A 25,504-nucleotide genomic window follows, 5' to 3' on the forward strand; every position below is an offset into this window, starting at 1 on the left:
TCTTGGGAGCAGGTGCAACGGAGTCTGTGGTGGCCAGCGTCTTGGCAAGAGGCAGGGTGGGAGGAGGTGTAGGCTAGATAACTGCAGAGGATGGTGGTGTTAGTAGCGGGTTACATACAGAGCCTGCTCTTACTGGGATTCCCCAGCATCTGCTGAGATGTTGCCCTAGGGCCCCGATCCAGCAGAAACTTGCCCCAAGGTTCAATGAGAATTGTGGGACAAGGGATCAGGAGATAAGGGGTGTGTGCTTCTTTAAAAATATATATATTTTGATGTTTCTATTTGTGTTTTCTAAGCTTTTGGTTATTGTTTTCCAATAGTTCATTTTGCTTTTTCAGTAATATCATTGATTTAAAATATACTTTCCTTGAACATTTAAAATATTCAAATCAATTAGAGGTTTAACTGCTGGCAAAGTTGTGTCGACAGCTCTGTAGGCAAGAAAAATCTCTCAAGCACAGGGTCTCTCACTGCCTAAAGGGCCTGTCCCACTGTACGAGGTAATTCAAGAGTTCCCCCGAGTTTTCCCCTGATTCGAACTCGGAGAATGTCCGTAGCGGGTCCGTAGGAGTTCGTGGATGTCTCGTAGCGGCTCGTAATGCTAACGGTAGGTACTCGGGAAATCAGGTCAACTCGTGACGTTTGTTCAACACTATGAAAAATGCCCACGAGTAAAAAAAATACTTGTGATGAAAAAAATTGTTATTTTTTTACTCGTACGAGCCGCTACGAGACATCCACAAACTCCTACAGACCCGCTACGGACATTCTCCGAATTCGATTCAGGGGAAACTCGGGAGAACTCTTGAATTGCCTCATACAGTGCGACAGGCCCTTAAGGCTCAGTCACCATCCACAACAAGGTACCTGAGTGCTTGGTGCCCAGTGAGAGAAGCCCCTCACACCCAGCTGAGCCAGTTTAGTTTTGTTTTAGTTTAGTTTAGAGATACAGCGCGGAAACGGGCCCTTCGGCCCACCGAGTCCGCACCGACCAGCGATACCCGCACATTAACACAATCCTACACATACTAGGAACAATATACATTTATACCAAGCAAATTAACCTACAAACCTGTACGTCTTTGGAGTACGGGAGGAAACCAAAGATCTCGGAGAAAACCCACGCAGGGCACGGGGGGAGCGTGCATACAAACGCCGTACAGACAGCACCCGTAGTCGGGATCGAACCTGGGTTTCTGTCACAGTAAAGCAGCAACTCTACTGCTGCACCACTGTGCCACTGTGAGTATAGGTTCTGGGGATTGGCTCAGTTTAACTTATTCCAGCCCATAAATTGCAACAAGGTACAGCGCCTCAGCCCAACACAACATATATGCCACCCAGTCCATATACGGACTGTACAGACTCCTGATACCATATACAAGGCATTTATCACCAACAACATGTAGGTGAACTTAGCTGCTGTATCTCACACAAACTATTGAATGGATTAAAGTTAGCTTGCATGAGTTAGAAAGGGCTATCTTATATTTCTACAATTTGGAATTGAGTAGGTAAGAGCACAAAAATATCTGTACAGCCTACAAAAGGGATATATTCATACAGAAACCATTATCTTGCTGTATAGATGACACTGGGGTAAATAACTAACAATGCTGTTTACTAGATGACACAGGGCCTGTCGCAGGAGACGGTTCTGATACATTAATCCAAAAATCATCACCACTGTTGTTGTGTAGCACCCACTGCTGACATCCATGAACCCTGCCTGAGACCTGTAAGCAGGAACTAGCTGCAAGGGATTCAGTGCATCCCAGCAGCAGTAACGTTATCCAGCAGGTCAAACAACCAGGCTGGTAAATCTGTTCAAGAAGGAACTGCAGATGCTGGAAAATCGAAGGTAGATAAAAATGCTGGAGAAACTCAGCGGGGCCCTAAACGTTGCCTATTTCCTTTGCTCCATAGATGCTGCCGCACCCGCTGAGTTCCTCCAACATTTTCATCTACCTAGGCTGATAAATCTCACACACTGTCGACAAAAAGGCAGCAAGTCTATTTCATTGCTGAAACATTTTGCAGAATGTGGCGTAATAAATTGCTAATAAATACAGGATTCCGGTAGAATCTTATATCATTAACAAAATGTTATTATTTTCAGTTTTAAAATGTTACCAAAGGCAATAAGTCTATTAACTAATCTGAGATGTTTTATCAGTAATTATTGTTGACGTTGCAATGAAACTCTGTCACACCTCAAACAACTAGTTCAATATTTTTGGTGCCTTTTTAGAAGAATAATGCATAAAACGTTAACATTTGCATCACATCAATGGTCACTTGTTGAGTACATGCATGAAGGTTACAAACTCCGTCTACAGAAGAGCAACACCAACACCAACTGGTGAATGTCTTTCTTAACATTACACAAGCTTAATCCAGTATTTATTATCAGATTTACAGAGTAATGGTGGTAAATGTTGACAGTGTTGCTGTCAGTAAACCTGCAAGCTCCAGGCTATTAATTCACGCTTAGAAATATTACACAGAGCAATGTATATTGATTAGACTGAAATAAATATTTTCCAGTTCAACCCACCGAGTCCCTGCCCGTGATCACCCGTATACTAACACTAGGGACATTGTTACAACTTACCAAAGCCAATTAATCTACAAACCTGTACGTCTTTGGTGTGTGGGAAGGATCCAGAGCACTCAGGGAAAACCCACGTGGTCACAGGGAGAACGTACAAACTCCCTACAGACAGTACCCATAGTCAAGATGGAACCCGGGTCAAGATGGAACCCGGGTCTCTGGCGCTGTAAGGCAGCAACTCTACTGCTGCCCCACCGTGACACCCTTATTTGGGGCCTAAATACAGGGCTCCAGGAACGGGGTTTTCAAATCTTCACAGATCTTTAGATGGCTTAAATCTCCCCGGCAGTCGAGGACTGATCATTTGTGATCCAGATTACTTCGCATTAATTTGTTAACGAAGTTACTAGTTAATTAAGATTAGTTTTAATGGACTTAATTCTTGTACAGAAATTCATGTTGTCTGGAAAGCACTGACAAGGATGGGGATGGAAGTAGATGCGACACAGATCGGCTGACTTGGGGTTACTCAACATCCCGCGGTCTAGGCATAAGCTCAAGGGTGACCGCGCCTTTGCGGTTGCAGCTCCTAGACTGTGGAACAGCATCCCTCTTCCCATCATAACTGCCCCCTCCATCGACTCTTTTAAGTCGAGACTTAAAACTCATCTTTACTCACAAGCCTTTCTTGACGTCCTCTGAGGGAGGGCTGTATGTATGTATTTATGTATGTACTTTATCTATGAACCAATGTTGTATAACGTTAGTACCTCCACCAATGTAAAGCACTTTGGTCAACGAGAGTTGTTTTTTAAATGTGCTATAGAAATAAAAGTGACTTGACTTGACTTGACTTTGGTGCTAAAGAGTCATTTACATATGCTGGGCATTGTGGCAGCGGAGATTAACAGCATCGGGTTCAGACATTGTTGGCTGAAGGGCCTATTCTGGACCATATTTTATAATGTTATATTCCCTGGGAGTGTATCTCTACAAGCTCCATGTCTGATCACTTTGTGGTATATTTCAGAAAGTATATTAGATTTAACTGAGTTAGATCATACTAAATGTTAAAAACAAACAAAAATACTCAGCAAATCAGGCAGCACCTGTGGAGACAGAAACATAGTTAATGTTTTGATTGAATAAACTTTCACTGGAACTTTCATTCATTTCACTTCTATTCTGATGTCAAGTTAATAACTTGAGACGTTAACGCTGTTTTTTCTCCACATATGCTGCCTGACCCACTGAGTGTCTCCAGCATTTTCTGTCTTTATTTCAGATTTCCAACATCTGTTTTGTTTTACATCATTCCACGCCTGGTATGCAGAACATGTTGTTCTGTTCTGTTGAATGCACTGGAATACATCAAACACAGCTCTCTTAAATAACATAGTGAGATATATAATTTGCAGTTGTGCTAGATAAACATAATATGCTGGAGTAACTCAGTGAGACAGGCAGCATCTCTGAGGAGAAGGAATGGGTGACGTTTCAGGTGGAAACCCTTCTTCAGGCAGTCTTGACCCGAAACATCACCCATTCCTTTTCTTCTCTTCAGAGATGCTGCCTGTCCCGTTGAGTTACTCCAGCATTTTGTGTCTATCTTCAGTGTAAACCAGCATCTGTAGTTCCATCTGACACAGTTAAATTCTGTTATACAGTTCTGTTTATACCCCTATTGTTGTATAGATCATATTGAGTTATATCACTATTATGAATGTTAAATGCCAATTCTCACTAATAGGTCTACAATTTACATGAAACAAGGTATTTCACATTCAGTTTTATAGATCACTTAAAGGTAGGCCATTCACAGGCCTGTTGCCTATCTGTTACATAGATAACATAGAGATATGAACTTTTAGTTATTATATGGAAAGTACACTAGGATATTTGACACGGCTGACATCATTTCAGGCTGTGACATCTTACACTGCTCTGACGTGAGACCAATGTATCATATTTAATTTTCACTCTAGTATCTCACTCAGTTCTAAAGATCAGCAATTGACATTATAGCTGGGTGTAGCACATGCTATAATATAGACCAAACAGTATTCTGTCCTCACAATCTGTTATAAAGAATAAAACACATATTCTACACAGCTCTTTTTCAAATTAGGTTATTATATCTCAAACTTAATTATGTTACATGGATAAATCTGTGAAGTATTAAATACGCAGTTCTGTTTTACATTAAAGCAAATGCTTCAAACACAGTTCCATTCAATAGATTTTACTAAGCTGCATTCTGCTTAGTTGTTACAGTCAGTTCTGTTTAATAGATTAAGTTGACACATTTCACATCTTTTTCTTGTTCATATAACATTGCAAATTTCACACCCACTTCTATTTAATGGATTACATGGAGACACATCACTCACAATTCTTGTTAGACCACACTGGGATATCTCACATCTAATTTTGCAATAAAGATTGAACACAGATACATTACACACAAATCCTGTATTATGTAAAAAAAAAACCATCTGTAATATAGAGTACACTGTGAAATATTAATGCAGCTTTGTTCCATTATCGCACATACTTTAGTTGTATAAGTTCTACTTACGTATGATCTGTTGAATGCATCATATTGAGATATATCAAAATAACAATGATAATATAGCTAACATGGTTTATCCTGATGTAGATCATATATTTAGTATTTCCCTGCTATCTAAAGGACTTCACAATTGATCACATGCAATTGTGTTATATGATACGATATGAGACGATAGAACGTTATTTATCCCAGGAGGGAATTGTTCTGCCAATAGTCATAAAACACAACAAGGTACATGAAACATGAAATTAGTGATGAGTGGAAAGTCCAGGATTGGGGATGTGCAAAGGGGGGGGGGGGGGGGGGGGGGGGGGGGGGGGGGGGGGGGGGGGGGGGGGGGGGGGGGGGGGGGGGGGGGGGGGGGGGGGGGGGGGGGGGGGGGGGGGGGGGGGGGGGGGGGGGGGGGGGGGGGGGGGAGGAGGGGGGGGGGGAGGAGTCTGTCTACCCCACGACACAAGGGGGAGGGAGGAGTTGTACAGTTTGATAGCCACAGGGAAAAAGGATCTCCTGTGTTTCGTTCTGTCCTGTATCTTGGTGGAACCAGTCTGTTGCTGAAGGTTCTCCTCAGGTTGACCAGTGTGTCATGGAGGGGATGAGCTGTATTGTCCAGGATGCTCCGCAGTTTGAGGAGCATCCTCCCCTCCAAGGCAACCTCCAGTGAATCCAATTATGTGGGTTATAGAGGGGTGATTATTGCAGTTCTATTGCACAGATTAGACTTGACTATACACTTCATAGATAATGATTTGTATTATCATGGAATATATCCATGGATTATTTTACATAGATTATGCATGCTAACTCACACACCATCCTGTATTATGGGTTAATCTGGATTTGAGACAAACGCAACAATATAGATTCCTTTGTGATCGTGCCTTTGAATAGTTGCCTCTGCAGCATATCCCATAACATCTTTCGTTAGCAATGTCTCAACCGCTGACTCAAAGCAAACTAATCATTAGTTGTGCTGCGTGAAGATTTCAAAAACCTGCAACTCTTTCAGTGTGGAAACATTTCCAAAATTCATCCTGAAAGCCCAAGCACTAACTGTAGACTCTGGCTGTAGACACAAAGTGCTGGAGTAACTTAGCGGGTCAGGCAGCATCTCTGGAGAAAAAGGGTAGGTGATATTTCAGACTGAAGAAGAATTCCAACCCAAAACATCACCCATCCTTTTTCTCCAGAGATGCTGCCTGACCGGCTGAGTTACTCCAGCACTTTGTGTCAATCTTCGGCATAAACCAGCACCTGCAGTTCCTTTTTATGTACTTGGAGACTATGGCTCCTGGGCTAAGACTCTCCAACCAGCAGTGGCTTCTCTCTCTCTACAACTAGGCAATTCCTTTGAATGTGCTGAAAACGAATTGAATCACCCCTCTCAAAAATGGTACATGAATGATGCTGGAAATGATAGGCAGGTCACATGGTGTCTGGTGAAAGAGAAATAGTTGTCTCTTAAATCCATGCGTTTCCCTTTGTGGAATAAAATGTGTGTGGATAGAAGAAATATCTGATCATTTACACCACATAACTGTAGCTGCCTGACCTGCTGAGTATTTAGAGCACTTTCTGTATTTATGTCAGATTTCCAACATCTGTAGAATTTTGTTTTTATTCTACAAAGACCACTTTGGCATGTATCACTCACAGAACAGTTATGTTACCAGGACTTAGTCATTAGTTGCATGTTGTTAGATAATTAATAGTCATATATTGTCCAAATTCTGTATACAAATCACATACGCTATGCAGATGCTATGAGAAACTGTAACAAACATTTCTGTTATTTATATATTTCAATTTTACATATTGGACCATAAGACAAAGGGGCAGAATCCTATTGTGTCTGCTCTGATTTTCAATCACGATATTTCAACATATTACATTAATATTTCACATTTAAGGTTTGTTTCATAGATTGCACGGAGGTAAATCTCTAAGAAAATCTGTGATGAATGTTATATATACTGTTATACTGATTATATCAAGAAACATCGCACCCAGTTCTAGTCTGTGAATCATAGCATGATATATCATGAATAGTTCTGCTATGTCAATTTCACAAGAAAAATAATGCAGTCATTATATAGGTTGAACCAAGATATATATCATAGCTCTGGCGGTTACACCAAGATATTCATCACAGCGCTGGCACCATGATTGCAGAGGTATTTGTACGAGCACATGTTTTATAGATTACAGTGGAATATAAAAAACACACTTTCTGTTACATCAATACCAAAAAATAAATATTCCAAATTGCAGTTATAAATATTTCACAGTGATGTATCTCTCCTCGTCTTGTTATATTGATCATACGTGACAATTCACACCCTGTTATGTTATATAGCTCACACCTCATCCAGAAACATAGCTCGTACAATAATATATCGCTCCTATCATGTACAGATCATAACAGAATGCAAGACACAGTCATTTGGATTGCATTGTGAAACATTGTGCCTACATTACATGTATCATGCTGTCATATTATATAGATCACTATGATATATTATTCCTAGTCCAGTTATATATATTACAATGCAATATCTAACATCTAGTCTTGTTGTACTGATAACTGTTATATATAATACCAGTCAGTTTACATAAATCTCAATATAACATATCAAGTTCTATTATATAGCTCTGCCATGATACACCACCCAGAACTGTGACGCAGAACACATTGTGAAGTCTCACGTTAAATCCTGTTCTATAGATTATACCATGAAACACTACATATAATTCCTTTACAAAGATTACATTGAAGTATATCGCACACTTTTTCAGAATTAAGATTATGTTATAACTTATAATACATATTACTGATTTAACCTCTGACCAGGGATATATCATTGAAAATTATTTTGTGGAGATTTCCCTTGGATACACAGCACTCTATTCTGTGAGACAGGTTCAACAAAGATATATTATTCATGTTTTTTTTTACTATTTGAGCAAAACTGTGGAATCAAAACACAAAAGATCCCTTGATTATGTCAGGGTGTTTCTTGTTTGGGCTATATTGCACCGTTCCTGTAATATTGATCACACATGATATCATATAATGTCCTTTTAATAAAATGCATTGAAATATATCACAGTAATTCTGTAACATAAATTGTTTGTTACTTGATAAAATCTGCATAAATGTACGACAAAATATCTCCACATTTCTATTTCATGGGCAGTTCCTTTGTATATATCAAATTCTCTCTCATAAGCATTTTTGTTATGCTTAATCTCACATTCATTCATTCATATACATTGCTGGAATATAAAACACTGCTTCATTATATGGATCCATTGCATGATCTTAAGCACAGTTCTATCATGATAACTCTCACACTTTTAGAAGACGCAGATACTAACTAGTTCTGTTACTTGAACTACATGTTATTTTCTTAACCAGATTACCCCAGTTTCTTACCTTTATTATATTTTAATGTATCACTGGCAATTAACCCAAAAGACAACAACACAATTCTTCAAGCATTTTCCTTGCATGAAGACTATACAGTTTTATCCCACATCGCCGGTATGTAAATCATACTTATTATAGGAGGCTGCAGTCAGAGACAGTAAACATAGTTAAGTTACACAGATCACAGCATGTCAAGTACTTTGTATATTACATTAGGACGTATTTATTTTATTAATTCTACAACCTAATCAGATTACTCGCAGTCAGCAGAGATAGCTTTGTTATGTAGAATCCACTCATCATTTTGTTATATTGTACTGGGATAAGTCACTCACAGTTCCTTTACAATGATTATACCAGGATTTATTGCACACTGTTATACAGACAAAGGAGTATATTCCTGACAGCTTAGGTTGCGGCTATATTTTCCATACCTGCTATGTAGAATATATCACAGATCTTCCTGTATCATAGGTTATAACAAATTAAAATCAAAATCTCTGTTATACAAATAACAGCAATCAATGTCATATGATGCTCTATTATACAAATTACAGTGATCTGTATTGTAAATTATGTTATCGAGCACACAATGGGAATATTATTCACAATTCAGTTATATATGTACAATATGTAAATCATCAGGGGACATTATGTGGCATTATGCACATAATTTATCACCCACAGTTATTTTACATTCATTTCACAGATAAAATAACACTCATTCCTATTATAAAATTGACATGAGGCGTATTACTAATAATTTCATTATGTTGATAGCAGGTGTGGTATCACACAATGCTTGGTTATATTGGATTGCACCCACTTTTTCTATACACACACACACACACACATACGCTGCTCTATTACGTTGATCAGTCTGCATATATTGCACCATCTCCATGTATGTTACAGTGCTGGATTTCATTCATAATTTATTGTATGGATAAAAAGCACATATAAGATACACAATTTTGTTATTCAGTACACTATGACATCTTGCAGACAGTTCAGTATGCAGAACACCCCAGGTTACATTAGTTGCAATGTTCTGATTTAGATTACATATAAAAGATGACATTTAAAAATGTGTCTACTCTAATCTATGCATTGTACCAAGATGTATTACATATAACTGTTTTATATGTGTTTACACAGATGTATCATTTATGGTTGCTATGCTTCATACATTATACCAATGGCAGCAACACTTCAAAATCACTTTGTTGCTTCTGTCGATTAAACATATACTGTATATCACACTCTTGTGTAGATTACATTACTCAGTCCTTTGATATACAAATTGTACCTGCATTTGTCTAATCTGAGTCATATTATAAAGATTGGATCAGATTGCTGCTATATATTAGATTGTGACATAGTATATGGTGTTCCTTTATAAAGGCTCACCACATTATTCCTCATAATTAGATTCAACTGCATGCAAAATATCACAGATATCCAAAATAGATTACATTAGGAATTTTATACAGATTAACCTAGCATATAACATGCACATTCTGGTTCTTAGGTTATATTGAGTTCCATTGCACTAACATCATATTCAGTTTATTCAACAAGTTATCAATCAGAGCTCTGTTAAATAAAATGTCATTGGATATATTTTCTATAGATTAAATTGATCATACCACGTATAAATTATTTCAGACGTTTCAAAGTAATATGTTACTCATAATTTTGTTTTCAGGCGTTTCATGATATATTCCAAAATATTTAATTACTTGTATATATTAAATATATTACACTGTGAGATTTCACAAGTTGCTTTGATCGTTTGATCACCATGGATACGATACACCTAGATTTCTTCCACACTGTGAAACACCAAATACGGATACATTATATAAATTATACCGTTACTCAGAATGTCCTGGATATATATCTAATAGTTCTATTGTATAGATTTTGTCAAAATACAATACTCACAGCTTTATTGTGTAGATTATGCAATGCACATAAGCACCATGTAATATTCTCGTACATTAATTGAACTGGCATACATCCCAGAAAATGATGCAATACAAATAATACCAGACCACATCAGGGTATATAACACTGTTCTGTTACATGGGTTATACTAAGATATATTATGATCTAACACGCATTATTGTGATAAAGTTTGGATTAGCGCACATATTTCAACACATTCTCAGTTCTATAAGAAAAATAACATCCAATACAACACATAATTTCATTATGTAGATAATAGGATAGATAGTTCACATCATTAAATATCGCACCATCATCGTTGCTGTCAAGTTTGTAACAAAAAATCTAACTCATATTTATTCTATTTTATTTGTACTTCACCTTCTCTTCCATTACAGAGATTGTAAAGATATGTTAAAAAGGACAATTATGGTATGTAGACTAGCCTAACATTTTCTATGATATAGGTTGTGACAGGATTTAACTGAAATAAAATGATATAAAAATGAGCCAAAGTATTTGTGCTGACTCTAACTGAATAAATAACATAGTCTACTGTAACAAAGATTACACCGAGATGTAGCACGTGGTCTTGTATGAGAAAGGCTCTGCCAAGACATAGGACAAATACTTTGATATAGATTCCATTTTGATGCAATGTTTAATCTTATTGGCACGGCAAGATCAGCGTGCTGTTCATGGGATTATTTTGAGATCTTAGATTGAAAATTCTGAAGCATAGATTAAACAGGAATATACCGTTCTTGATGTCATATATTAATTCACTGCAATTTCATACACAGATCTGCTACTTTGTAGAGATATGTACAATGTAGTTTTGCAACAATGCAGTCTGCATCGAGATATACTTCTATAAGTAAAAGATTCACTGGCACATGTCACACCTTTCTTTGCACAAAGAACAAGCACATACACAGCCCCTTTATATAGATTGCATTGTGAAAATAACACCCAAGCCTGTTTTATAGATTACACAAGATAAATTGAATGCAGTTCTGTCATTTAGAGGGCAGAAGGACAAGGACACAGTGGGCAATGCAGTTTATCCGGCATGTACTGCACACCAAACTCATGAAGGTTGAACCTCATTACAAACCATTGTGTGTGTATATTTGTGTGTAAAACTGTAATATATTAATCATAACATGCTATTATATAAAATATCCTAAGGGTTCTGTTATACAATCTATTCCAAAATGTATTCCAAAACGCAGTGTTACATAAGTTGAGAAGATATTTATTCTGCTTCATTGCAACATCTCACATTCAATCTTGTTGTACACAGTGTACAGCAACATGCCACATCCAGCCCTGCTGGAGACTCAAGTCAAGAGGCTTGATACATTGATTGGCCAGAGATAAATCACAAATGCTTTATAATATACACTTTATACAGGGACTGTATCAGCAAATACCCTGTTATTTATATTGTAGCATGATACAGAATTCATATTTCACAAAGTATGTGTTTGTGCAGTTTGTTTATTCCAAAAAATGATATCCCATATTAATTTAATTGCATCAGAATAACCTATGCACTGTTCTGTTATATAAATAACACAAAGGACATTGCAGTATATTGTGTAAAGATTACGGCACAAAGTTCTGTATCATGGACCATACTCGAGTGCATGGCCGGCAACACAGTTATATGGGTTACACCAGAGCATAGCACATCTTTCATATCTTATACAAGAACTTCACATGCAGTTCTTTTACATTGATAGCATTACACATGTTATAGTGATTATATTTTTCCATGCACAGTTGTACTGTGAAACATTTTGTAATTCACACTGAGCTTCAATCACACCGATTTATTTGAAATTAACATGAACATATATTATACTTAGCCTTGTAACATGGATGACTCATGAATCTTTGTGGATCATTAGCTATTTAATTCTCATTCACAGTGCTTTCACTGTTTACACTGATCTACCCAGAGAGCTGTCATGAGATACATCACTTATAGTTCGGATTCAGAAATGTTGTAATATGACACACATAACTCTAATATATACCATGAATGCAATATTTCATACGTACAAATATTCATCAGGCCATTTTGTTTCACACAGTTCTATTGCACAAGGATATATCACCCATGAGTCATGTACATAGTTTACACCCTCACGTGTATTTTTCTGTAACACTCACAACTCTGTGACAAATCATGCAGAGTTTTATGAAACCTGCAACACTGTCATATTATACAGATTTCCACGGGTTTAATCTCAGAGAGTATGGTACTATAAATTACATTGTGATTTATTGCACATTCATTAAGCTATTTTTCACAGAGCTTTGTTGCATAGATTACACAAAGACATATTATTCTCAGCAGTGGCATATTGATTACATTCCCCTGCTGTTTAGTTATACACGGTGGCTCTGATGATTTGTTATGTAGATCATTCTCAACAATATAATTTCCATGAATTATGCCACAATATACAGCGTAGCTCTGTTTTGCAATTTAAACCAAACATGTTTGCATCTCGTAAATTATAATGGAGTTCATCAAAAGCCCTTTTATAGATTACATGCTGAGATATCGTTCATACGTTTGGTTATCACATGCAATGCATTATATTAGCTCCAATCTACACACTTCATATTGATTAAATACATGTGATATTGATTGCAGTGTGATGTGTAGCATTCAGTGTCATATGGAACACACACATATACATTTTGTTACTGAAACTCCATGGGAAACTGCATGGAGATACTCATCGTTCAAAGTCCTGTCTTTATAGATCTTGCTGATATACATGCAGTTGTGTATCATTGATTAACCACAGTTGAGTTCTATAAATACCAATTACAATATACCGCACATACTGCTATATTTATTGAACTATGACATATCACACATTATGTTGCACAGGTCACTGATGTATTATTGCACACACATCTGTTCAATACATTGGACTGCAGGATCTCACGTACAATTCTGTTATTTCAATAACGCAGGCCGGGATAAATTGCCCAGGGCTCTATTTACTGGATTAAACCAAGGTGGATCATACTAAATTCTGTAATACAAATTAATCTGGGATGCATCACTCACAGCCAGACTTCTTAGATTGTACTAACATATATCATACGTAGTTTTATAGACTCCAATGTTACACGTTTGTAGCTCTAGTATATGCTTTGCATAGTACTGCAAAGATCCTTCTATTATATCAATTAACAGAGGATGTGCTTTTCAAAGATACATTACACTAGAGGGTGTCAAACACAATCCATTTGTATACATTGAATTGTTATACCGAGGAGAGCACTATGGTATATGTCACACTGTGTTAATATCACACTTTGCTTTGAAATAATGACTAAAATGGGAAGGTTCACACACAACTCCATTATACAGATCACTCTACCATATTGCTCAGCTACAGAGGTTACACATCGATATACCGCACGCAAGCATGGTGTACCAAGTCATACTTTATCACGCTCAGTGAAATATGCTTGGCCCAACGTCTCTTCCCTCCCACCCCAAAACACATCTGGTGATATCATGGCTACATGCTGGGATACAGTGGCTGGGATAACTGATGAGGTAATTGTTTGTATTCACTTCTACTTTATGTAAACCTTCCAACATAAGTACCAGAGCATCATTAAAATCTCACAGCAGGTAGCACATTCCCCATTGGGAAGCATTGCACTCTGATTTGTCACCCACATTTCTGTGGTATATATTATACTGGGACATATAACATACAATATGTGATAATAGTTACGCCATTATGTATCATACAAAATTGTACAGTATGTTATACTGAGATGCATTGCTCATAACTCATTTAAATTGACCACATTGGGTCTACTGCTCACGGTTCTGTCATATAAATCACACAGGCAATTTTCACATACAACTGCACTATATACCCTGCACTATAACATTGTACATAGTACAGTTTAGTTTATTGTCAGGTGTACCGAGGTACAGTGAAAAACTTTTGTTGCGTGCTACCCAGACAGCAGAAAGGCAATACATGATTACAATCAATCCATTTACAGAGTATAGATATAGTTCTGTTATTTATCATATGTCATCACTGTATGTCATTTATCATATGCAGCTGTGTTTTACAGAATACATTGTGGAAACCTGATTTGCTATGTACCTACATTATACTGGAATGTGCCACTAACTCTCTTTTATAAGTTGATATATCACACCTAGTTATGCAACGATGTATTGAACATCAGTTTGCAGCATAGATTACATTTTATAGATATCTCACTATGAATTACAGTAACATAAATAGTGATGCTGGTTTAAGCATTGTAAATAACTCACAAATCTGTGATGATGGAGGGGCATAGCATTATAGTTCCAGTAACATACACATTATATCCATTAACTTACAAAATCAGATGTACTAGGATATATGATGTGCAACTGTGGTGCTGGATTGATATGGCACAAAGCTGTTCAGTCTTACTTCATCAGCCAAACTATTGCGTACTGCAAACTGATGATTGTGATAGGTGATACACAGATAGATTACACTGAAACACATCACTCTACTTATTTAGACCATGCACTGTTTCATTAACACTAGGATAAAGCAAGCGACGTTCTGATATATACATTGCAGGGGAAGTCTCACAGGTATCTATTCTATTGATTATACCAGTCTTTCACTCTCAGCACGGATACATAGATTGTCCCACAAGATATGATGCCTTTTTCTTGTACAGATTCTGCTACTTTCTGTTCTTGAAAGGGATCTAGCCATCACTGACAAATCAGCATGTGTTGGTCTTGCAGGTCTTTCATCAGTCAGCCACACATTGCTGTGGCTCCAGAGTCATACACAGATCGGGTATGGAGGGCAGATTTCCTCCCCGAAGGATATTAGTGAACCAGCTGTTTCTTTTCAAACAATCCAGTAGCTTCACCATGCTAACTTTATTTTATTCTGTATTTATTTAAGTAACTGAATTTATATTCCCTACCATTGCCATATGGGATTTGAACTTAAACCTTCGAATCATGAAACTAGGGCTTTGAATTAGTACAATAATTTAACCCTCTAACGCCATAACTCCAAGAAAAACTACGATATATCACTTGGCGGTCTGCTATAAACATTACACTGGAAATAAGCCACAGCTTACGGTTGGATATCTCACGCACTAGTCTGCATTAAAATTACATAATCAAATATTGCTTATTGCTCTGGTTAATAGATTAGATTGGGATAGATCAGCCACAACTGTGCTTTACAATTTACACTGAAAGGGGCTGTCACTGTCTTGCTTCATAGATTCTGATAAAATGTAGTTATTGATATTCTGATACATTCTGTGGGGTGGGGGAGGGGGGTTGAGGGGAAGGAATGGGGAAAGGGGGTTAAGTTTGTCAGCCAGGATGTGAAAGGGGGTCAAAATCCTACACTCAGCTGAGGCAAAGGTCTGTAGGTCAGTTTAGTTTATTGTCACGTGTCCCGAGGTACGGTGACAAGCTTTTGTTGCGTGCTACCCAGTCAGCGAAAGACAATACATGATTACAATCGAGCCAGTTACATTTTATAGATACATGTTAAGAGAATATCAATAGAGGAAAAAAGTTTGTTAACTACACTAAAGTGAGAGAACTGGAGGTGGGGGGGTTTAATACTTTTACACAGAGGAGGGAAAGAGTGAAAGGCCAGCACCTGAAGTCGAGGATGGGGAGGAAGTAAAGTTATGCACAGAGCTTAAATCCTACATCCAAGTATAGGGAAGGCATGCGAGTATGCACCTGGAAAGGTTGGGAGAGTTAAAGCCTCAGGTAGGGGAGGGTTGTCTTTCCGTTGACTGGATAGCACGCAACAAAGGCTTTTCACTGTACCTCGGTACACGTGACAATAAGCTGAACTGAGCTGAACTAAAGCCCTGGTGATAAGATATTGTCCCTTCCCACAGCAACAAGAAGGGGTCATAGCACGGCACCAGGTTGGAGGGAGGGTTCATCAAAGTCACAGTGATACGGTGCGGAAACAGGCCCTTTGGCCGAACTTTCCCACACCTGTCAACATGTCCCAGTTACACTAGTCCCATCTCTCCGTGTTTGGTCCATATCCATCCAAACCTGTCCTATCCATGTATCTTTCCGACTGTTTCTTAAAATTTGGGATAGTCGCAGCCTCTGGCAGCTTGTTCCATACATCCACCACCCTTTGGATTCCTATTAAATCCTTTCCCCTTCACCATAAACCTATGTCCTCTGGTCCTCGATTCACCTATTAACAGCGTGAGATGACAACGTTCCACAGCCAGGAAGGGGAGCAACTAAAAGACTCTGGTTACAAAGTGGGAATGTTAAAATCTCACTGAGAAAATGGACATGTTAGAAACAAAGTGTAGAAGGAGTTAGTGCTCAACATCCCGTGAGAAGGTTTGGAATGCTGCACATCCAAGGGAAGGAAAGAGGGAATGGGTTCAATTCCATGCAGAGCAAAGGGACAGGAATTAAACCCTCAACCCAGAGAATGATTAAAAGAAAGGCCAGCATGTCTGGAGAGGGAATAATTGCAACGCATGTGCTCAACATTCCTTCAAATGAAAACGAAGAATGCTGGAGACACTCAGCAGGTCAGGCAGCCTCTGTGAAGAGAGAAACAGAGTTAGTGTTTCAGTTCAAAGACCCTCCTCTGGAGCTGGAGAGAGTTAGAGATGAGAGAAGCTTCAATTTGGAGAAAAGGAAGGATGGGTAGAGAGAACAGAGGCAAGGGTCTGTAGGAAAGACTGTGTGTGTAAAAACTCATGAGAGAAATAAATGCACAGTTTCTTGCCCCGAGTAGGTGAAGAGGACTAAGGTTTAAGGTGAAGGTGAAAAGATTTAATAGGAATCTGAGGGGTAACTTTTTCACACAAAGGGTGGTGGGTGTGTGGAACAAGCTGCCAGAGGAGGTAGTTGTGGCAGGGACCATCCCAACATTTAAGAAACAGCTAGACAGGTAAATGGATAGGACAGGTTTAGAGGGATATGGACAAATGCAGACAGATAGGACTAGTGTAGCTGGGACATGTTGGCTGGTGTAGGCAAGTTGACCAAAGAGCCTGTTTCCACACTGTATCACTCTATGACTCTAATGTACAGATACTGCCTGATCTGTGTTTGATTTGATGTCGGGGTTTTTACTTTGGACGCCTTATATTCCCCTCCGTGTGGTTATATGGGCGTGCAATGGGGATGCTAAATTGGGTTACAATGTCTGTACTGAGAGGGAACAGTTATACTGTGCTGAGTGAGGCGGAGAGAGGAAGCTAGAGCACCCATGGATCAGCTGGAGGTGAATACCCACAGAGTAACTTCTCCCGGTTGCTCACTGGTGCCTCCTGCTGGTAGGTCACGGGCACGGCGATGGTCACAGGAGTTAGTAGGCAGGGGAGTGGAACGGCAAACAAGAATTGACATGGAGCTTGGAGAGGAGAGTAGCAGAGAAAAGCCAAGAAAATGGCAAACGGGTGGTTTAGAAGAGGAGGCTTGTTGCTTGCTGTGCAGACTAAAGCTGGAGAGATATCCTTGTGTGTTCTGCTAACCCCCTGCACAGGTATCTACCTGGGAGTCCCACTGAGACGCGAGTCTCCTGGGAGGATGTTATGAAAAGTAATCAATAGCCACTTTATGCTGTCTAGTGTCTACAGTCAAACAAAGGCAGGCAATTGCTTTGTGGTTTCAGATATCCAATGCTGAGTTTGAGAGTCAGAAATCAAATTGCGAAGTGATAGAGAAGGCCTGTGGCTCTTGTTCAGGACTGTAAAGCCCTGCCTGACTGAAGAAGGAAAATACACCGACTCCCCGCGCCTACAATCGAACCATCCATCACTCTGATTGATCGGCTTTGTACATAAAGACCGCTGTCAATTATTCAAACAAGCCGGAACAAGGCCCCGAGGCGTGCAAGGTGACAGCTTTGCAAGTCCCTTACTTTGTCCTGCTTTGAGTATCAAATTAACAGCACATGATGGAAGAGGATGTCTACACTTGCCGGACCCTGCAATTGCTCCACCGAGACTGTGTCCCCCTTCTTCCTCTGTTGACCTTTGCTTTGGTGTGACTGCCATCTGGTCCACAAGCTCTCCGCCCGGCGACTGCGGCCGGTGATTCGGGTTTTGTTTTGAAAGTCATCAGTGTTCTTTCTCTACGATATTAAAGCCCGCGGAGAGGAAAGGGAACAGGTTCTGAATTGAGGCGAGTGCAGGTGCCCTCTGGTGGATATGTGGCAGTGTGCGTGGCCGCTCTCAACGTTGCCTCTGCACACAGGAAAGATTTCAGCCCAAATCCCGTCTAAATGCTGGATTGTGACCAAACATTGATATTGGGACGGGATAGAACTGAGTTTAGGAGGGATCTCGGCGATTGAAAATAACTGTCCTATCAAAACAAACATCTCGACGAGCAAAGATGGAGAGGAAAACAAAATAGAAGTGATCTCTCTACAAGTTTGTCATAATAGACAAACAAAACTCTGCTTCTTACGGTTAACAAATCAGACCATTTGCACACCCTGCTACCAGTGTCCCCCCCTAACCACTGCAACCATCCAGTAACCGGTCCACCCCAGCCTTTTCACCGATCCACTGGCTTCCAACCTATACACATGGGCCTGGGACTGATATCTGTTGTGTGCTGAACTAGAGATTAATTTTGGCCACTGCCGTTCAACTAAAGATATAACGGTTTTATAGCGTTGCTTGAAGAAACGCAGGTGAATTCTCACTGAAACCTGGCCAGCGTTATCCCAGAACTAGCGCTCCCCCCCAAACAGATTAGTTATTCTCTTCTCCCTCTGGATGATAGTGGGATCTTTCTCTGTAACCAGCTGGCTGCCAGATTTTTGCCTTCAGAACAACTTCAAAGTTTGACTTTGAAGCCTGCGGTTTGTTTTGTGGATGTGAGAGACGCGGCGAGGACACACGTTCTCGCCGTCTATTCACAAGAACGAAGATAGAGGAGCAATGATTCTGCTTACGTCAGGCCTACCATGTTTACTAGCTCGCTTTGCCTGGCCGCCCGCTGTCCACCAGGCTTGTACGTGGAGGTGGGCTCAGTGACCGGATTGCCTGTTCTAGCTGCAGAGAGAGTGTAGCTCAGTGGGAAATTGGTCAAGCATCAGACGAATGCCATCCAGTAACGGCCACAGTGCACCTTATCCCCTGCCTCTCCTGCACTTGCCTCCTACATTCAGTTGATAACTGAGGAGCTCACACCTTCGGCCAGCAATGCGCTGCATCTATCAGCCAGTTCTTACCATACTTGTTCCCATCCTCGCCCTTGGCACTGATCCTCCTGCCCAGCACTTGCAGGTGTTTGCCACTAGTGCGACTGTACAGCTGGTACAGCCGCACATACTTGCGGCTCGTCTCGTCCCTCAGCCTGGTGTGGTTCTCCACGTGAGGCCAGAAGTCCGTGTCCTCCTCCAACGAGGCCTGTGATCAACACCAACACAAGAGCGGCGAGATGTAACACGGCGTGTTTCCCAGCACCAGCACAGCCCCGCAACCCACCCAACTCTTAAAACAAACATTCCCCAAATCGTGAAACAAAGGTTGCTTGTCCTGCACCTGGGATATGAAAGCAGGCAGCTGGGAGTTCCATTCCTTGTGGCTTCCTCCTTCTGTTGCCGTGGCTCAGTGGCTGGCATTCTGGCCTCACGCACGGAGACCTGTGGCTTTTGTTCCATTCCAGAGACACCTGCACTCGGTCTGAGCTGCCATGCGTGCAGCACACAGAGAGAAGGGCCCTGGGTGAAACTTCAAACCTGGGTTCATTTGCCCATTCAGCTGGGATGTGCCACAGAGTCATGGACTCCTAGAGTGATGCAGCGTGGAAGCGGGCCCTTCGGCCCAACTTGGCCACACCGGCCAACATGTCCCAGCTACACAAGTCCCACCTGCCCTCGTCTGTTCCATGGTTCCTCCAAACCTGTCCTATCCATGTACCTGTCTAACTGTTTCTTAAATGCCCCAATTAACTCCTCTGGCAGCTTGTTCCATACACCCACCACCCTTTGTGTGAAAAAGTTACCCCTCAGATTCCTATCTATATTGTTCTTCCTGCCAGAAGAACCAAATGGGACCAAAGAGTTCAACTGGAGTGTGAGCTAATATTCATCCTGCGGTTAACATTATCAAGCAGATGGTCTGATGCCACTGCAATTTCAGACATCCCAGAGCACCTGACAGCTAGTGAAGTGTATCTGGAGTGTGCTCCCTGCTGCATCACAGAATGTGAATGTGCACAGCAACATCCCACAAAGAGCAGCATGGTGGTGGTCATGTAAATACATCTGATGAGTGATCTCCCATTCTGTTTTAAGCAGTCACTTCACCTAACAGGGGAGAAGGAAACAAGGTTTCTGCCCCTTCCAAAAGTTGGTACCTTGTGTCTGAAGCAGGATGTGACTCATGACCTGCTGACTGAGAGGAGATGGATAGGACAGGTTTGAAGGGACATGAACCAAATACTGGCAGGTGGGACTAGTGTAGCTAGGACATTGTTGGCCGGTGCGGGCAAGTTGGGCCGAAGGTCCTGTTTCCACGCTGTATTCGGCTTGTACTCGCTAGAATTTTGAAGATTGAGGGCGGATCTTATAGAAACATACAAAATTCTTAAGGGGTTGGACAGGCTAGATGCAGTAAGATTGTTCCCAATGTTGGGGAGGTCCAGAACAAGGGGTCACAGTTTAAGGATAAGGGGGAAATCTTTTAGGACCGAGATGAGAAAAACATTTTTCACACAGAGAGTGGTGAATCTGTGGAATTCTCTACCACAGAAGGTAGTTGAGGCCAGTTCATTGGCTATATTTAAGAGGGAATTAGATGTGGCACCTTGTGGCTAAACGCATCAGGGGGTATGGAGAGAAGGCAGGTACAGGATACGGAGTTGGATGATCAGCCATGATCATATTGAATGGCGGTGCAGGCTCGAAGAGCCGAATGGCCTACTCCTGCACCTATTTTCTATGTTTCTATGTATCACTCTATGACTCTATGTGAGGCACTACCCTCTGAGGCATGAGCGGACAACATTGCACATGCCAAGCAGTTGTCTCTGCTGGTTTTACACTTAGAAAGTTGCATTTGTGTTATTGCAAACTCCCTGTTGTGTCCAGTGCACTTCACTGTTTCACTCTGTCTAAAATTATTGTTGGATTTCAATCTAAACTTTGGTCTGATGGTTTGTTCATTCATCCAATTACTAATCGGTTGCAGCTGGTGTTACATTGAACCATCTCCGGGCCCCAGTGACAATGGCTGCAGCAATCCGGTCCAAACCCAAGCTCTTGGGGTGAAGGGAGACAGATTCTTGGTGGCAGGGTCTATGAAATCTGCTCGTGGGACTGACTCCCTCTGAAAATGTCGGGTGTAAGGGAAGCCAAAAGAGCCATCAATGTGTCCTAAAACGAACTGCTGAGATTTTTAAATCAGTTTCAAACGCTGATGAATTTTAAATCAAATTATTTACTTTTGCAGCATTTCACTGCAGATGGACTGTGGATTAAGTTCTGAAACCATCATACTCGATAATGTTGAAAAAAATAGCATTGGATTTTCTCGGTACAATTTCTTTGAGTCACTGTTCATGCTAATATTGCCCCAGAGAATGTGAGTGGGAGCCATCGTTTTAGTCCTGTTTGATACATCTCAATTGCGAGTTGGTGCAGTACAGATCAAAAGTTATAGGAACCCCCCCCCCCAAAAAAGGGCAACAAATTTCTGTCTGTGAAACCTGACAGACTTGCTGCTCACTGTCACTGTCACCTTTAATTGCAGGTTTACTTAAGCAGCCCAGGGGTGGCGGTGAGATTTAAACCGACCAGCACCTACATAGAAGGTAGACAAAAGTGCTGGAGAAACTCAGCGGGTGCAGCAGCATCTATGGAGTGAAGGAAATAGGGCGGAAACGTTGCCTATTTTCTTCGCTCCATAGATGCTGCTGCACCCGCTGAGTTTCTCCAGCACTTTTGTCTACCTTTGATTTTCCAGCATCTGCAGTTCCTTCTTAAGCACCTACACAGATACGTCTTGGAGAAGGAAGTCAATCTCTTTCGGGGGAGTATAGATTTAAGTAGGCGTAGGAAGCAACTGCAGATGCTGGTTTAAACCGAAGGTAGACACAAACAAGCTGGAGTAACTCAGCGGGTCAGGCAGCATCTCTGGCGAGAAGGAATAGGTGGCGTTTTACAGTCGAGACCTGAAGAAGGGTCTCGACCCGAAACGTCACCTATTCCTTTTTATCCAGAGACGCTACCAAGCCCGCCAAATTACTACCTTCGGTTTAAACCAGCATCTGCAGTTCCTTCTTACACTATATGTCATTTATTATTATGTCATTTTATACCCGATACTGTGTTTTTGTTTAAGAAGGAACTGCAGATGCTGGAAAATTGAAGGTAGACAAAAATGCTGGAGAAACTCAGCGGGTGCAGCAGCATCTATGGAGCGAAGGAGATAGGCAACGTTTCGGCCCGAAACGTTGCCTATTTCCTTCGCTCCATAGATGCTGCTGTACCCGCTGAGTTTCTCCAGCATTTTGGTCTGCTGTGTTTCTATTTGTCGGTTGCTTTGTGCACTAGTATAGATTGCAAGTTCTTCCTGGTTTCATGTACAAAGCGTGAAGGGCAAGTGCCTCACACCGGTGACCCTCCAGCTGGCTATTGGGTTGTTTTCGTGAGAAACGGACAAAATGTTCGTCACCCTACCGGCTGCATGTTCGGAGTCCTGCATGCGGGGCCAGGACACGAAGCAGCGGAGAGAGAACCGCTGGGCGGGGAGGAACGGGGAGCGCACTCTACATTCTCGCCTTCCCTGGGGTGTTTCACATAGAGAGTGGTGAATCTCTGGAACTCTCTGCCACAGAGGGTAGTTGAGGCCAATTCATTGGCTATATTTAAGAGGGAGTTAGATGTGGCCCTTGTGGCTAAGGGGATCAGGGGGTATGGAGAGAAGGCAGGTACGGGATACCGAGTTGGATGATCAGCCATGATCATATTGAATGGCGGTGCAGGCTCGAAGGGCCGAATGGCCTACTCCTGCACCTAATTTCTATGTTCTATGTTTATGTCCGAGTTGTGGGGGAGAGCGCGGAGGATTGCCCTGCGAGCAATGTTTGCAGGCAACCCGTGTGCTGCCCGCCCGCAGTCTCTCAACCCGTGTGCGCCCCCCTTCTCGTCTTGAAGGAGCTACATTTACACAGTGGCTGAAAATGCCCTTGTTTCGGCCGAGCCTGTCGAGCGGGGCAGGTGCTGATGTGCGCGTCTTGTGGAACCTCACCTCGTCGTATCTACCTCCTAGTTTCGCAATGTTAGTGTTCTTTCCGCTAGCACCAGTTCAAGGGAAGATGGACACAAATTGCTGGCGTGACCCAGTGGGACAGGCAGCATCTCCGGAGAGAAGGAATGGGTGGCGTTTCGGGTCGAGGCACTTCTTCAGACTTCCCTCGGCGGCAGCAAGAAAGGTCGCCGCCGTGAAGTGGTGGAGGAGGGAGTTTCTGATCGATAAGCGACTCCTGACTGAAGCAACCGGTCACATCTGGAAAATCCGAGTTACAACCCCCCCCCCCCCCCCCCCCCCCTCCTCCCCTCTCTGTGTTTAGGACGTCTATTTCGCTCCGTAAGGCGCACCATCTTTACAATCGACAATCCAAACGATAGCACAAAACCTCAAGCCAAGTAAAGATGACAACCTCTTTATGGAAATACAATGGAAATATTTAGATTGTAGCTTAAAACACTTTTGTAGACTCGGCTGTCGAGGAGTCCAATTTTGGAAACTAACATTCCCACGTCAGCGCCTTATTCCAATTTATTAAACACATATCTCCAACCCAGTCAAATAATCGCAGTTCCACTATGCCAGTAAAGTGTAAACTGCTAAATAAAGTCCTTACCTCGATTCCAAAGCGTAGTAGCCACACGTGTAAACATCTGAATGGAAAAATGCAGGAAAAGATCAGTTGGATTCTCCGCAGGTTAAACCTGGCTTAATTTCCTCTTTATTAAAATAAATGAATAACATGAGCATTAAAAAACATCCATTAGTCTTAAACGATATAAAGTTCGAAAATGCTTACAGGCAGACGAAGGTTGAATGGACCGGATTCATGGCTGCGACCTGTGGATGGTGTGGGTGATGAGGCTGGCGGCTCGGCAGCGCTGCAGAGTCGGGCAGGGTGCAGGACTCAGTCGGGGCTGATGCCCAGAGGTGTGTCAGGGCGGGGGCTGCTCTTGCACCGAGCCAGTGTGCGCGGGGGCGGGGGGCAGTCGGCTTCTTCTCGGCTTGCACTCAGAGAACCACCCTTCAACCAGCCAGCCCTGCCGAGTGCATCTCTTGCACGGCGGACGCGACTGCGATCAATCTACCGACCGCGGCGAATATCCGCCTTCACGGCCTTTGCTGGCTCTCAATATCCGAGCATCCGAGCATCAATCCTTTATCCAGAAAGTCTCTCTACCTTCTGAGTCAGTCGGCGTGTGGGTTTGCAGTGCGAAGCGAAAGTGCTCTCTCTCCGCTCTCCCCGTCTCTCTCGCTTTCCCCCTCCCTCTCTCCTTCCCTCTCTCCCCCTCCCTGTCTCTCTCTTTCTTTCTCCCTCCCTCTCTCCCTCCCTCTCCCTGTCTCTTTCTCCCTCCCTCGCTCCCTCCCTCTTTCTCTCTCCCTCCCTCCCACTCTCTCACCCCCCTCTCTCACACACACACACGCTGAGGAGGAGGTGGGGAGACACAGAGTGACAGCTCTCCTCCACGCCAGCCAGGACCCTGCTTGCTTCCCCTCCCGAACAGGCGCTCAGTGCCCTCGTTGGCCGCTTGCTCAGCCAAACATCCTCGCCTTCCCCCTGCAGCAGCGAGCCAGCCCCTGCAATCCACAGCTCATGGGCGCACCGGCAAACGTCTCCCTGAAGGGACAAGTACTGAATCCTGATCTATCCCGGGAATCCCTTCAATTCAGTCGGCAAACCCGGCTCTGG

General features: G+C 41.9%; 1 protein-coding gene across 1 annotated transcript in view; it reads right to left on the reverse strand.

Moving 5' to 3' along the window:
• LOC129701416 (fibroblast growth factor 18-like) overlaps positions 1–25,061 on the reverse strand; it is a 100,945-nt gene extending 75,884 nt beyond the window's left edge. Inside the window, exons 1-3 of the mRNA XM_055642571.1 lie at positions 24,614–25,061; positions 24,431–24,467; positions 19,791–19,968 (exon numbers count right to left, since the gene is read on the reverse strand). Of these exons, the coding sequence (XP_055498546.1) occupies positions 19,791–19,968; positions 24,431–24,467; positions 24,614–24,645 (247 nt within the window). The 5' untranslated portion in view covers positions 24,646–25,061. The remainder of the gene's footprint in view (positions 1–19,790; positions 19,969–24,430; positions 24,468–24,613) is intronic.
• Between the last annotated feature and the right edge of the window lie 443 nt (positions 25,062–25,504).

The sequence above is a fragment of the Leucoraja erinacea genome, chromosome 11 (genome assembly GCF_028641065.1).
Source record: "Leucoraja erinacea ecotype New England chromosome 11, Leri_hhj_1, whole genome shotgun sequence".
Classification (NCBI taxonomy): Eukaryota; Metazoa; Chordata; class Chondrichthyes; order Rajiformes; family Rajidae; genus Leucoraja; species Leucoraja erinaceus.